Raw genomic sequence first — 16,276 nt, forward strand, 5'->3', positions numbered from 1 at the left:
ATAAAAAACGCTTTCCAAGAATCGTAAAAAGAAGCAAATGCTAAGAACAAAAAAGTTTATCCTGAATCTCCTTCTCTCCTTGTCACTCTTTTCTTCTAAATCAACTCAAAGGGAAATGTTTGGTTCAAGTCTTCCAATTTATCTACTACTAAATGAAAATGAAACTTGGGCTTTGATACGACGTAATTTCAAGATAGTTTCATAATCACAAAAAGCTTTTACGCTTTGAACCCTTTAGTTTGTATAAAATATCTACACAAATAATTTAGCCAAAAAAAAAAAAAAAAAAAAAAAAAAAAAAAAAAAAAAAAAAACATGAATGATTTAAGCAGACTAAACTCGAAGATAATCTAATAAAATTTTCCTTTTAAAATCTAAGGTCAAATCCACATTTCTATATTCAATATGGAAGGATTATCGTGGCCGACTGACAGATCTTTACGACTACAGTTGTCCGGGAGATGATCTATGTATGTTTTATCAAATAGAATATAAGAAAGGACCCATGTTTCATTTATAGTAATTACTAATTTTATTTTTGTTCGTGGGGGAGCGGGTATGTTGTTATCTTATTTTATCTTGTTTTTATGTAGGTTCCTGCACCTTTTCCTATGACTAGAATCTCTTCTGATCAAACTAATATCCAAGTTCTTGATCACGTGAATGGAAGGAAAAAAAGATAAATGATGTTCTGTGTAAAATAATTATTCATTACATTCAGAATAGATATAATATATATTATGTCTTTCTGAGTAGACATTCCTGATAGATACTGGAAAATCATCATTACTTGTCTGATATTTTCATCTGATTCATTCATTCATTAATGATAAGAGATCAAAATAGATCCTCATTTGAAGATATAAATTATATAAATGCAAACTGGCCATAATAGATCAACGTCAAATATTCAACTACAAATATTGAATTTCTTGATTCATGATTCACACTCTCTAATTATCCAAACCTTTGATGTATGAATCCTTTTTATATCTTCTTTGAAATTAGATTTTCTCTCGTGTCAATAAATTTTAAATGCTTTTAGTGTCAATGATGCATGTTAAAAGAAAGAAAAGAGCTTTTGTTCTCGACATACTTTTATTGATATTGGAGATTGATCCATCTCTCTTTTTATTCAGTATTTCGTAAATAACTCGTAAATGAAGCAAAGAGACTTTTGGGTAACCTTTATTTCGATATAATTTTTCTTATTTGGGAAACATTTTTTAACTATTTCAGATATTCTCTCTATGTTGGGAAGGGGTGGCTCTAGAAGCATCAGGTATCCGTTTTCTGTCCATCCTACTTGCACAAAGAGTGAGGTTGCGAACCACATTGACTTTCTCTCCATTGTCATCATATCCCCAATCAATTGATTCATCTTCAGAGGTTATTTATATTTATCTCTATCATCAATATAGTATTATCTATGGAATATCCAATGGGATTATGACCACATGATAACTATTTGCTTTTCCTTCTTTGTGTGCGATCCGACGAAAATCTCTCACCATCGCCAATCCGCCTTGGCCAGCGCGGTGATGAAAACTGGCCAAATCCTATCCATGGATTGACATATATGAGGCCTTTGTCCTACAGTGGACTATAAATGACACCATTTGTTGCTATTGGGGTAACCAAAACAAACATGAACCGTAACCAGAGAGGGATCCAATGTAGTAAGATCTGGCCAGTCAAAGGTCTCAATAACTCTTAGTGGTAGTATCTCAACGGGTGGCAGGTGCCTTGGGCAACTAATTAACTATATGATTTATAAAACTGGATTTCTTTTTAAAGCAATAATTAATTTTGCTTAAGTCTTTTTGAAGATGAAACAAAGTAGGTATCGGTCATTATTCACCATAATAGTATTTTTATTTTCTTTTGATACACTTTTCTAACAAAAATAGGAAAGAATAGAACCAGGAAATATAACCACGAGTAAATAGGAATAGTTGTTTTTAGAAAGTACTATATGTAATGAGATATATGCCTGCCCCCCCCCCCCCCCCCCCACACACACACACATTCCCTATCCCTCTCTAAAGATGTTTGGCATCATCAGTTTTAAAATGTTTTGAATTATAAAGGGAAACAAATAAAAAGCCCTTGAAAGAGTTTCAGCAATGAACTCCATAAATCATCGAGTGTATGATATGAGTAATTACTTGGTTTTAAATTCGACCCCTCAAGTAGAGGTCAATGAAATTCATGAGGAAAGACGAACCCATGAGACGCTTTTTGATGGAAAAACCAATTGCTTTTTACAGATGCTTCTGTGGGTGTGAAAAGGTTCCTTGGACATTAATTAACATATAATTATGATGTTTCTCCTTTTTAATGAATTGACAGAGATCTCAGAAATCTCTGTCCTGAATTGATGATTTTACTCAATCTCAACATAGAAAAAAAAAACATTTCAACAAAACTGGAAAGTTTACCCTTTTAAAGTATCCTTTTATACATCGCCCCAATCCGAGAAATTGTCACATCATTTTGTATATCAGAGAGAAAATGCTTTTTTTCATATTCCCTGACAGGAGACATCAATCGCTTTGAAACTTTAGATGACCCATAATACACTTGAAAGAAGAAGAAGGCCCAAAATTTGCAGAAACTCTGAACCTATTCGTTTTTACTTTTGATCGTTATGGTTCGTCTTTGGGGCGTTTTCTGTTTGTTGTCAATTGTTTATTATTACAAAGAAAAACTCAGGTTTTGTCAAGTTTTTCTATGACTCAGATGTCATCGTGAGTAACCTGAGGTGAAATCTCTGTCTATCTGTGTGTATGTCTGTGTGGTAAGTTTATAAAGTGATGAAATACGAATACCAGTGAATGCATGTAACGAATCCAATCTTTAGTAGATTAAAAGGAATAAAGATATCACTGATACTTTTTAAAAATTAGTCTTATTTGTCTCCAAAGTTCATATCGGTTTTTATTCTAAGAACTTTGGACGTTGGGATCCAGCTACTCGTAATTATAATGTTGATGGAATATTCAGACATTCCAAAATAAAGGGAATTGTTTAGTCATAGTTTTTTAGTGAATATGAACGAGTGAAAAAAGATATTGCTCATTGAATTTGAAGTGAATATCAACAACAACAACAATAACAACAGCAAGAACACGAGTTAATGAATAGAGGAAGAACAGAACAACGATAATCAGATAATGAATCACAAGAGTAAGAGACGTTTGATCTAACTATACAAAAGGACCACTTAGATGATGTGCCTCTGTCAATGACCCTGATTGGAACTCTCTCTCTCTCTCTCTCTCTCTCTCTCTCTCTCTCTCTCTCTCTCTCCTCTCTCTAGAATATGTTTGTGTGTCCCATTTTTGTCTCAGATCGTAAGCAGAAAAGGAGACACTTCCACCAGCGAAGTCAAACGAAAAACGAATGTTACCTGAAAGAGTTATTTGTGCACAACTCTTCCCGAATGGCAACAAAAGTCAGCTAAATACGACGATCAATTTCTGTCTCTCTCTCTTCTTTTACTCGTTGAGAAAGAAGCATCAGCTGTTTTGGGATGTGGAGTCGTGATAGGTAGGCAGACCCGCTTGCTCCTCCTACAGTGGGTAAAGGTGTGACCAACAGTGACCCCACACGATTCTGCCACCCACATAAAACAGTCTAGAATCATAATTCTATGTGATAATATTTCTAATGAGAGAGAGAGAGAGAGAGAGAGAGATGAGAGAGAGAGAGAGAGAGAGAGAGAGAGAGAGAGAGAGAGAGAGAGAGAGAGAGAGTTGTCAACACGCTTGCCCCCCGACCGGAGTTTCACAAAAGAGCGAAACTATATGTTAAAAGAGCGGCAACATTTTCTCGAAAGAGCGACAGATTTACTATTAAAAGAGCGGCTACATTTTACAACAGATGAGCGTCTTAATTACCTGTCTGTCTGTCTGTAAGATTGCCTTACCTTATGTAAGACACGGGCTCTTGCCTTAGGCAGCCCGTAAGGGAGTATTATTTGAAGTGAGGTACTATAGTTAAAGTATGGTGTCTTAAGGTAATAATATGTGAAAGTGATAAAATGAGTGAATCAAAGTTACTTTATATCTAATGTTTGGTTACGTTAAAATTAGATAGCCTAGGCTATTTAGTGTAAGGCAAAAAGTAGTGGAAGTTAAAGAGAACTACTAATCCTCATACAGCAGCCTGGGTTTCCCAGGTGGGGGTAATGGCTATACACCATACTTCCCACGGGCAGGAATTTGCAAGCAGATTCCTAGTCAATTAGCCCGTATAACTGAATGAGGGGCAGTGTCTCCCAGCTTCCACCACGCAAAGCAACAAGGGAACAAGGGTATGACTGGCGTGACAACGGAAGAAGGGCCCGGTAGGGCGACTCCTTTTTAGGTCCACGAAAGGAAATTTGTTGATAGACAGCGTCTATCGAGTAGAAGAGAAAGTTTTATAGCAGCAAGTCCCAGGGAAGTAGGAGATCGTGGGAATGAATATAAAGTTATTTAGTCGGAGGCAGAAAGTGGGCATAAATTATCCCAAGAAAGCTTAAGTAGTAGGGAGAGGGGATAGATTGAGTGCTAGCTAAGAGTAAAGAGAGCTAGCAAAAAGTGAGTAAATAACAATAGTAGTAGAATTTACAATAAAGTTTGAATATCCATTAAAGGATCATGACAGTTAGAAGGATTGAGGGAAGTGATACTGGTGTGGGGGGTAATGTGTGTAGCTGCAGGGAGGAAGAAAAGGGAAAACAGAGAAATCAAGAGCTGTTTCCAATGAGGGACACAGCCAAGAAATATCCGCTTTCTAGTCCTAGACTCCCACTGCGCTATGTTGTAGGGAAAAGAGGGGGAGGGCCCGATTCTGTACCGCGCTCGACCAGCTAGTACGAGAGAGGCCCCCAACCTCTTGTAGGTGTGCTTGTTTCAGGAAGGATCAGTGGGATACTATCCTTAGGGGATAGGGAAATTATTCAGGAGAATGGAGAACAGTCTTTTATATGAATAATGGGTTTGCAATTCAAACAGTGATATGAGTAAACAAGCTATGTTATGAGTATGGGTTTGCGTGTGCGAAAGGGATTAGAGTAGATGAGAACTAAGAGTAAGCTAAATGTTTATTTAAGTTATCTGGGAGGGGGATATGAGCATAGAAAGCCCGAGAGTGTGTTTGTATTATCTAATATGTGTTTAGTTACTTGTACAGCAGTGTAAGGAGGAGGGAGGTTTATGGATTGACGAAGAGGGAAGGTTTCAGTACAAGTTAATAGGTAGTGTTCTAATGGTTCAGTACCAGTGGGGAGATCACAATAGGGACAAAATCTATCTTCTATACTAATGATCTGCCAACTGCAGAGATAACCAAGGCGTAGTCTGAAAAGAATAGTTGTTAGTTGTCTACGAAGAGATTTAGGCATAGAATGGGGGATAATATTAGTTACCTCAGTATACCACTTAGCAGAGCGGGAACCATCAAGCAAAGACTGCCTAATTAAACTTTTCTTTTGAAGATGACAATAATTGGACATTAACTTTTTGATGTGTGAGAGAGAGGGTCTGCATGCTCTGCTTATAGTGGGATAGCTAAGGGCACTATTTGCAAGACGGTCAGCCTCATCATTTCCATGAATACCTACATGACTAGGTATCCAATTGAGGGTAACTTTTCTGTTCCTTTGAGCATGGGCTGTAGCCATAGTCTTTATGGTGCTGATTAAATGAATATTCTCTTTAAAGTCACGTTTTAGGATACTTTGTATAGCACCTTTTGAGTCGGTGTGGATAGTAGTATGACCATACTTATAAAGGGAATTCTCCAAGGCCTTTGCAATGGCATAGAGTTCTGCCTGTAAGATAGAAGCATGGTCAGAAAGCCTCCAAGCACTGGTAAAGGTATTGGAGAAGACAGCGGAGCCAGCAGCCGGTAAATTCATGTCTACAGACCCATCTGTGAAGTAAACATTAGCAGCACTGGTATCGGCAATGGAGGCCAGAGCTGCACTCTTAAGCTGTTGAGGAGTACATAAAGATTTGAATGCTGGAAGAACAGTATAATTAACATCAATTGGATTAGGGCTCCAAGGGGCTGGAGGGACATATTCTGGATGAAATTTATCATGCTTTACATCAAGTATGACTAACTGAATGTTGACATCTCTAATAGTTTGAATAAGTTTACCAATATAATGATCAGGGGGTTCTAGGTCTTCATGCAAATTTATGAATCTGTTAATTTTAGTTTTTAGAGGGGAATTTCTATTAACTTTTATGGTTTTAATAATTATACAGCAAACACGCATTTTTATTCTATCTGCAAGTGGTAACAGGTTGGTTTCCTGCCTGAGAAGGATAAGCCTTGTCCAAATAGGGGCACCAGTAATTAGTCTCATGGCATTATTTTGTATAACTTCTAGTGAAGATAATAGCCGTGAAGGGAGGGAAATGAGTACAGGGGAGGCATATTCAACCTGTGATCTTACAGCTTGCACATAGAATAATCTCAATAAATGGGAAGAGACTCCTTTTTTTAAAGTGGTAATTCTTTTCATTGCTGAAAAGCGAGAGATAACTTTTTGTCTAAGCAATTTAACCTGTGTGTGAGGGAGAAGTTTATAATTAATATTGACACCCAAGTAAATGAAATTTTGAACCCACTCTATGGGGTTGTTACCAATAAAAAGAGGGGGAGGAGGCTCAAAATACTTGATGGCCATAGCCTTAGTTTTAAGGGGGTTAATTTTCAAACCTAGTTCGTTACATTCATGGACTATTGCATTGAGAGCTCTTTGCATTTTTTGAGACTGATTATGTATACGAACAGAGTGTGGACATACAATGCAGATATCATCTGCATATATGAACATCTCTATTCCTTGAGGGAGTTCTATAAGCAACAAATTTTCAACAAGAACATTAAATAGGAACGGGCTTAGAATACCCCCTTGTGGGGTGCCATTCTCCAAGGGGAGGAAAGGTGAGGTAGCACCTTGAAAAGTGACTCTTGCCTCCCGACCCCGAGTGTACTCTTGAACCCAGGACAGCAGGTGACCTCTAACCCTCTTGCGAACAAGTGAGAAGAGAATAGCAGCCGAACTGGCCAGTTCAAAAGCCTTCTCAAGGTCCAGGAAGACTACTAGAGAGTGTGACTCATTAATGGTGGCCATAAGGTCTGTGATGCATTCATGGGTGCCAACACCATCAGTGAATGCATACAGTCTGTGGTGTAATTTGCCAATCTTCCATTTTAGTCGATTAAGGACCATACGTTCTGCAACCTTTTCCGTACAAGTGATAAGAGCTATAGGCCTATAGGCGTTTTCCTCTTTAGGTTTGGGAACAGGTTGAGTGTCCTGCTGCCTCCAGAGCCGAGGTCTAACCCTTTCAACATGAGTTTTGTTTATGAGTTGAAGGTATATCTCCTTTGCAGGGTCTCCCATGTGCGTAAGCATACTATACGTTATAAGATCTGTACCAGGGGCTGTATCTTTTGTTTTAGAAAGGGCAACATTAAGTTCATCCATGGTGTACAGTGCATCAGTATCATCTGATATGTTGCAAGCTGCAGTGATCATGTTCAACCTAATAGGGTAAAGGACCCTTTGTCTATGTCTGGCCTCAGGAGAGAGGTTATCAGACTTAGAGCGGTTGGCAAACTCTTGTGCCAGTCGTAGCGCCTGAGCTGGAGGATCTGGGTGAGACACCTTTATGGTTGATCTTTTACCAGAGACTTTGTTGAACCAGCCCCAAATCTTTTTCAAAGGAGTAGTGGCATTGATCTCGGCACACCAGTCATACCATTTTTCATTTTTAACCTCTGTAGCAACCTGTGCAGAATGATGTGTTACCGCAACAAGGTTTTGATATTGGGAATCAGTGTTGTACCTGCGAAAAAGTTTTCTGATACGATTGAGACGCTTATTCATTGCCTTAATCCTGGGGTTGTAATACCAAGAGTCCTTATAGTTTTTAGTAAAGGGTTTTTTAATTGGCATAGAGGATGCGGCCGCCTCAGTTAACTGTTCACTGAATGTTAGAAGAAGGTTATCAGCGTCTTCCAGAGGTGCAGCAGAGTATCTATCAGCCCATGAAGTCATGTGCTGCTCAAAGAGATCCCATTTGGCGAAATCCGGATTCCATCTCCTAGGAGGAGGAGGTGGGTCAGGTAATTTATCCAACTGAAGAGAGAAACGAGTGCCAAAATGATCACTAGTAAGGACAGGATGCAGGTCCCAGGAGGAGTTGTTGCATATGTCTTGCGAGACAAACGTAAGATCCAGTCTTCCCCCAGCAATATGGGTAGGCATGTCAACATCATTGAGGAGTTTCACACCTGGAAAATCCTCAAGTAAAGAATAGAGATGCTCACCAGTAACATTGGTAGGGGAGGTAGACTTGAGGAAGGGGTGATGTCCATTAAAGTCACCTGAGAAAACAGTACTCTGAGTCTCAGCATCCGCAAAGAGTGGGGTAGCATCAATGTCTCTTGCAGGGCTTTTGTAGATATTGTGTATTGTCAGTGTAGTGTTTAAAAGGGTAATTTGTACACTAAGAGTCTCTGCTTCGTGGCAGTCAATATCTGTAATTCTTTGGGAAGGAATTGTGTTTTTTATTAATGTTAGTAAGCCACGACTAGTGTCAGTGTGGTGGGTTCTGTATATCTTGTAATTTGCAAATTTAAAGGAGGTGTGTTCCCTTAGTAATGTTTCCTGCAAGAGGATGACGTCCGGCCTCTGTACGGCTACCTGAGACTGCAGAATAGCGTACTTTAACCTAATTCCTAAAATGTTCCATTGTAACACATTGATATAGTTATTCACCTGTGGTTGAGGAGAGGAGGGTAAACTCACATCACTGTCGGAGTCTGAGAATTCTAAGTTGTGAGAGCATGAGTAAGCATCTCAATAACGAGCCTAAGAGCAGACTTAAATGTATCATCTACAACTAGGTTGGGGAAGAATTTTTGGATGAGAGTAATAATAGCAGGCTCTAGGAGAGCAGGTTGAAGGAAGAGGTTAAGGATAGCAGAGGAGGAAGATTGAGGAGCTGGAGAGAAAGTATTATGTTGTGGGAGGTGTGGGTAATGAAAGTTGGAAGTTGTATTTGTGGCAGGAGAGGTGGAATCATGAGATGTCGAGGGAAGGGGGATGTAGGTATCGTCTGAGGGAGTAGGAGGGTGTTGGTTTGGAACAGGATTTTGTTGAGGTTTAGAGGAAGGTGTAGGTCTGGAGGCTCTAGGTGATTTGGGTGGTCTTTGGGGTTGTGATTGGGAGGAAGGGGCAGAGGCTATAGACGGGGAAACAGTCTGTGAAGAAGGAGTTGTTTGTGTAATAGTAGAAGGATTGGTCGTTGGTGTGACAGAGGTCATTAGGGCAGCAGAGTAGGAGGGGTAAGTTTGGGGTGTAGGATTGGGTAAAGGATTGGCAGGTGTAATATGTTGTTGGGTTTGGGATGGTTGGTTAGGAGTTGAGTTGGTTGCAGTAGAGTTGGGAGGGAGTTGGCCCCTCCTCGCATATTCCCTCTTAAGTCTTTCCGGGCAACGTTTGTTCCACGAGTGATGTGCCAGCTTACAGTGAGGGCATCTTGGTTCAGTGGGTTCATCTGCCTTGTATTTAGTAAGGCAGATGGAAGTATCATGCCTCCTTGAACATATTCCACAGACAGGATGAGCAGCACGACAGTTATTCTTATGGTGCCCGTATTTCTGGCACTTGTGACAACGGAGGAGGGGAGGATTATAATCCTCTACTCTAAATTTACCCCACATACCTAAGTTAACTTGATTAGGGGGGGGGCCCAAAAAGGTACATTTAACTTTGTTTGATACACCACCTTCCTTGGGTGTGCATCTTTCAGCATGAATAATACCAGGATATTTAAGTAAACGGTCAGTGTCATATTTGTATGAATAACCGCAGACAATGTAAATTCTACGTTTTTGGGCTGGGTCTAATTTAACAAGAGTTTTAATTGAATTGAGTATATCTTCTGCTGCCTTGTCATGGGGAGAGAGGACCATGTCCCCATCCAAATTCGGTTTAACCGTGATATTGATATTGGGGTATCTGTCCTCTATACCCATGACTTGGGCATAAGCACTATGTTGAGGTGTGCTGACTGCTTTAAACTTAAAGAGTGCAGTAGTAGAAGGGGAAGGTGCAATAGGTTTCTTACCTTTTTTCCCGTGTACCTGTATGAAGGGCTCAGGGTTGTCGTCAGGCTCTTCTGGTGTATCCTTTGAAATAGTTTCCCTGTCATAAGAACGGGGAGAGGTGGTCCTTGAGGAAGTGATAGGTGTGTCCTCTTCTTGTTCATCATCAGAACTGGGAGGAGCAAGTTGAAGTGCGAAGTCAGTGCTGTCCAAGGAGGTTTGATTGGGCTTCTTAGCAGCTTGGTATCCAGGTGGAGGGGATGAGGAGGCGCCACGTTTCCTTTGAGGAGGAGGAGAAGAGTGAGAATGAGCTTCAGATTCCATGTCTTCATCAGCAGATTCTAGCTCCTGGAGCTGGTCAGTGGTAGGGATGGTGTTCTCCATTTCATGAAGAAGTTCCTTACAGTCGGGGTTACGGATATCCTCACTATCAGGGAGATTAATAGTGTGAAAAGCTGGATCTACGTCTCCATCCATGAGTGATGATGTGAAATTTTGGTAGGAAAGTCCGTAGACTGATGTAATCTTAGGCTTCCGAAAAAAGGTATGAAAACCCTTAGAGTAAATCACTGACACTAGCGTAAATAACTAAGGAGCTACCAGCTCAGACGTCTTTCTGCTATGGAAGTTGCAGAGAGACTGGTAATTACCTCTTCCGTTAGCCAGATGTAAATACCTGTTGCCCCCTGCTCACCACGGGGAGGTGGAAGTAGGCTTTTGAGCAGGAAAAATATTTTGTTTTAAAGCGGTTTTAAAGGTTCATATATCTTCGTCACTTAAATGTGTTCAGATCGTATTTTCGTCACTTAAGTGTGTTCACATCATATCTTCCGTTCACATCAAATCAGTTCTTGCCATGAAACTGCAACCCATAGATTGTAAATATTGATGTCGGTTAATATCCTGCGACTTGTACTTGGCGAACTGAGTTATGGCATATTCACACTTCTCTTTATCCACTTTCTTTGGGACAGCTGGCATGCCGGTACTTCTGATTTTCAAGTACGTTGTTGCTTGGAGCTTCTTGACTACATCCATGAAGATGAAGATGGTTGGGTGAGCTTTGTAAAATTGTGCGTTGAAATGCGCATGAAAGGATTCAGCCGCATTGTTTGTGCGTTTGTCGTTAGAGGGTACTTCAGCCCAAAGCACTGGTGGAAACTTGGAATGAGGTGTGACATAGTTATCAACGAGATAGTCTGCATAATTAGTACATTTTTCTTTCTGTGGTGCGCATGACATCAGTTCCTCAATAAAGCAGTCTTCAATATCAGCAGGATCAATGAAATGGAGACCATAAGATAGCTTTAACCACTGTCCTATGTCACTGTTCTTGTCTTTGTATTCTTTACTTAAGCCAAGGTTTTGGATTTTCCTCCACAACGCCTGCCCTAAATGGAATCTACAGCATTTGATTATTGCATCCGGAAAAGTTTCTTTCAGGATAGTGAGTATGGGGAATTCAAAATCCACGTGTATTACAGAGGGTTGCAGTTGCAGATTTTTTGATACACAAATATCATGAAAGCATTTCCACATGGTTCGGTAAATCTCCTCCGATTTACCTGGTAAAAGAACATATACTAAAGGAATATAGTGGCCATTACATAGGCCATGGATAGAGTACAGTTGATAAAAATATTTTGGGCAACTCTTAAAGGTCCCGTCAATAAAAATCTCCTCTGCAGAAGTTACCAGAAATTCCAGATTTGTTGTACATGACAGGATAACAATGCCTGTGTCTGGGTTATTTTCCAACACGAACTCTTCGCCTTTGCTGGTGGTGGTATTCATGGATTCAAGCGCTTGATGAACTTCCTCACGATTTTTAGGATAATGAGGCAGTCAGGTCGTCCGCTCTTTTAATAGTATATTTTGTCGCTCTTTCAGAATACTCTCACTACTGATTCGCCGCTCATTTGTTGGTCGCCCCCCCCCCCCCCCCCCCCGACCACAGAATACAAGTAAAGAGTGTAAATTGTGTATACTCCCATTCCAATTTGTAGTGATATTCAAATGCGGAGGAAGATATGATTTCTTATATTAGACCAGTATTAAAATGTAACTCTTTTGGATGGAAAATATCAAGGTGTGTTTTCCCATTCAATAAAAAAGTGGTCGAAACGTTATTTTCATTCTTTCTAAATACACACTATGATAATGAAAGAAATTCTTGTTGAGAAGAAGCTAACGAAACGTTTTGGTGAAAGTACAAAGTCAATGGAATTTCGCAATATTAGAATGGACAAGACACAAGAAAAGAGAGTTTGTATCCTTTATTGTAATCGTGTGATTTTTGAATGGACAAAATCGCCTCTGAAACTTTTAAGATTAAAATTTTGCCAAAAAACTATAGTTTGTCAATGTATCTGCAAGTAAAGTTGTCATTTGACGCTGAATTTATCATCGATAGGATTTTTATCAAGTTTTTTAGTGTTGATAAACCTCTTTTCGTTGTGGGTTTGTCTTTCGCTGCTCAACTTCGCTGCAGAAATTCTACTCATTTTCTAGGGAAAAGAAAAGTTGGGACAAAGTTTCCAAAAGAAAAGCCTTCTGAGAGTGCAAACCTCCGCTGCGGCAGCTTATTTCTCGAAGCCAACTTGCCTTTCCCAGTATCAATTTAGACCGTAGGTGTATTTGAAGTCTTTGTGACAACCATATGTGAACTTGGGGTTAAGGTTAGGGTAAATTCGCTCGACCTTTTGCTTGACCTTGTCTTTGACCTTTAACCTAGGGCTATTGAAATTGAATCACTTCCACATCTCAACATAACAAATAATCATTGAAAATTTCACTATATGAATAAAATTATATCCATGAAGTTGTTCACAAACAGACAAACAGACAAAAAGGGGCGAAAACATAACCTCCTCCAAACTTCGTTGGCGGAGGAAATGAAGAATAGTTACTTATACCCGATCAATCCATTAAGAGATAAAACAAGCCAAAAGCTGTAGTATAGGCTATATGAAACTAGTCAGCCATTGGAAAGGACAAAACTAATAGATTACTTTAACTGAATTTTTCCTTGGTCAGTCTTTTGCATAGATTTTATTCAAGTAAAACTGGAGTGTGAAAATCCTTATTTTCTTCTCTCTCTCTCTCTCTCTCTCTCTCTCTCTCTCTCTCTCTCTCTCTCTCTCTCTCTCTCTCTCTCTCTCTCTCTCTCTCTCTCATTTCTTAAGAATTTAATCTCCACTTATTACATCGTAAAGTCGTTGCAAAACCCGAATCAAATTCACAAACTAAGTTTCCCGAAGGTCATGAATTAATGTGTTTCACCTGTAGTAAAAGAAAAAAGATGAAGGAAAAACAAACTTTAGTCTTTCCCTGATGTTTCAACAAAACTTCAAACTTCCATAATTGACTAAAAGTAATGATGATGATGAGACAGAAAACTTTCGAAGGTAACTTCAAAGGTCATAAGAAATACTAAGATGATCAGTCGCCGGTTTCTGCTTCAGTCTTCATTAAAATGTAAACTCACTTATTATAACATTTTACAGATCTTTACAACTCAACCTGTCAGTAATTTCGATTTTCATTTTGAAAATAAGTAACTAACACAATCTTCATTGACACTATTTTCCAAAAGAGGCAGATAACATTTCCTTTTAATTCTGTTTCCAGAGTTTTGCGCAAGATAAGGCGTTGAATTCTCCATTTTCGTCGACAGGGGAATGAGACACTTATGAATGTCCAATTGGGACACCGATTGTCTATTCAAGTTATTAATAGTATTATGATTATTAACATTGTTTTCAGGAAAAGTAAATATCATGGAATTGTCAGCGTTCTTGGATAAAAGAAAAAATGAATAAGGAAATACAGCACATAAGAAACCACTTTCCTCTAATGACTAATGTGCAGAAAATGTTGCGAAATAATTTCTATGGATATAATTCACAAAACAGTTTTAATCATTAGACTTAAGGCAGATTGTTTCATAGTGGCTCGGTGCCATGAATTAATATTAAAGTATGTAAATCATAAGACCAAGAGAATCCAGCGTTGATTCAAGCTACTCTTCAGTTAAGGAGATAATAAAAGATAAATCTTTGTACAACATTGAACAGCTTTATTCTAATGAAAAGGAGTTTACCACAGGATACATAATTATGCTTATTTTTTATGTATATGTTTGTTTTTGGGTATTCAGAATAACGAAACCAATTCGCTATGTACCAATCGTTTACAGATAATGGAGTGAAAATTAGAATATATAATTAAAGAAGGTGTTCACACAGAAGTACGTCTTCGATGGGCAATTGCCAATGGATAGAAAGCCTTCCTAGCAGCAATAGAAAAGCTCAAATTAACGTATTTTGATAAAAGAAGTTAGATCATTTTTTGGATGAGTGACATCTTTGGCAAGTAAACTCTTCACGAGGAGATAGAAGGAAATTGTCTAAGGGAAAAAGGGAATGAGAAAAGACATAGGAAAAACACATACAAGATGCACTAGCAAAAACCAACAGCGACAGATCTAATCCAACGTAATTGAAAGAAATAGAATGGGTCAGTTTCTTCTACTTTCGCCACTCCAATTCCTCCCTGGACGCCATTACCTGTCTCCTGCCTTGCCTAGAGCGGGCATCAGATAGATCTCTCGGGACCCCAACAGGAGTACCAAAGGATAAAAGGCAAGACGAATGCAAGAAATGTTTCTCGCAAAAATGAACAAAAGACGACATTGACGCCGGTATAGAATTACAAGTTTTTCTCACCATGATTTGATTAAATGTTGAATACATCCCCTGTAAAGTAGGGAAATAAATGCAGATGACTCAGGAATTCACGAGGTAGTCAATAAAATGTAATTTCTGTCTGGGTGTTATTAATAGAAAGACTGAGGATTTTTGTTGGGGTAAAAAATCAACTATGGGATGGTTGACCACTGTCTAACCGGTGAGGCCATCCAGAGCCCGTGTGAATCTCTTCTCCATAGAACAAACCTCTGTAGGAAGGATTGGGTTAATCTTAGATTAATCGAACAAGAGTTACTAGAGTTGGAAGGAATGGAGGCAGTATTCACAAGTGGGATCTCTTGACATGCTCATTATTCTATCTGTTTCCTTATCTCCTTTACTCACTGAGTTACTTTCCCTGTTGGAGCCCTTATAGGGCTTATAACATTCTACTTCTCCAGTTAGGGTTGTTTGTATCTTACCTAATAATAATAGTACCAACAACAACAACAACAACAACAATAATAATAATAATAATAATAATAATAATAATAATAATAATAATAATAATAATAATAATAATAATAATAATAATAATATTAATAATAATAATAATAATAATAAAGATGATATTGTATGCGACAGCTGTGAAACACACCGCAAAGGCCATCATGGAGAGAGAGAGAGAGAGAGAGAGAGAGAGAGAGAGAGAGAGAGAGAGAGAGAGAGAGAGAGAGAGAGAAAGAGAGAGAGAGATTATCCTACTCTCACCACCCTAATTAATTCTATAAGGGTCCATTTAACCATGAATAGGAATCACATAAGATATCCTCATGTAATTCCATATTCGACATTTCCTATTACAAATTTCTTTTCTTGTCATGTTTGTTAGAACTCCTTATATTCTTACCTCTGGGGTGTTGAATAGTGAAGTGTTTGGCTGTTGAGGCAACTTCTCAGAAACTGAAATTTTTTTTCGAATGCTTATGAAGGTGAATTTGAATATGCAATACTTAAGGGACTTAGTTTACTTACTCATGCTTCGTAGATCGTGTATTCTAAAGGAAGCAGTTTATCCTCGGTAATTGAACCATTTGGATGAGCGGTGTAAGAAAATAGATGTTTTATTATTATTATCATTGTTATTATTATTATTATTATTATTATTATTATTATTATTATTATTATTATTATTATTATTATTATTATTATTATATGATCAGGAATGGGAGGTAAATCAGTTGTTGTTTGCAGATGATACTGTACTGGTAGCAGACACAGAAGAGAAGCTTGACCGACTAGTGACAGAATTTGGAAGGGTGTGTGAGGGAAGGAAGTTGAGAGTTAATGTGGGTAAGAGTAAGGTTATGAGATGTACGAGAAGGGAAGGTGGTGCAAGGTTGAATGTCATGTTGAATGGAGAGTTACTTGAGGAGGTGGATCAGTTTAAGTACTTGGGGTCTGTT

At 38.6% G+C, this 16,276-nt stretch overlaps 1 protein-coding gene across 1 annotated transcript; it reads right to left on the reverse strand.

The window, feature by feature from the left end:
* Positions 1-10,956: 10,956 nt before the first annotated feature.
* On the reverse strand, positions 10,957-11,916 carry LOC137618886 (uncharacterized). Its single transcript, XM_068349090.1, has one exon. The coding sequence runs from the start codon at positions 11,914-11,916 to the stop codon at positions 10,957-10,959; it is 960 nt and encodes a 319-aa protein (XP_068205191.1).
* Positions 11,917-16,276: the final 4,360 nt, after the last annotated feature.

Source organism: Palaemon carinicauda, chromosome 25, assembly GCF_036898095.1.
Source record: "Palaemon carinicauda isolate YSFRI2023 chromosome 25, ASM3689809v2, whole genome shotgun sequence".
NCBI lineage: Eukaryota > Metazoa > Arthropoda > Malacostraca > Decapoda > Palaemonidae > Palaemon > Palaemon carinicauda.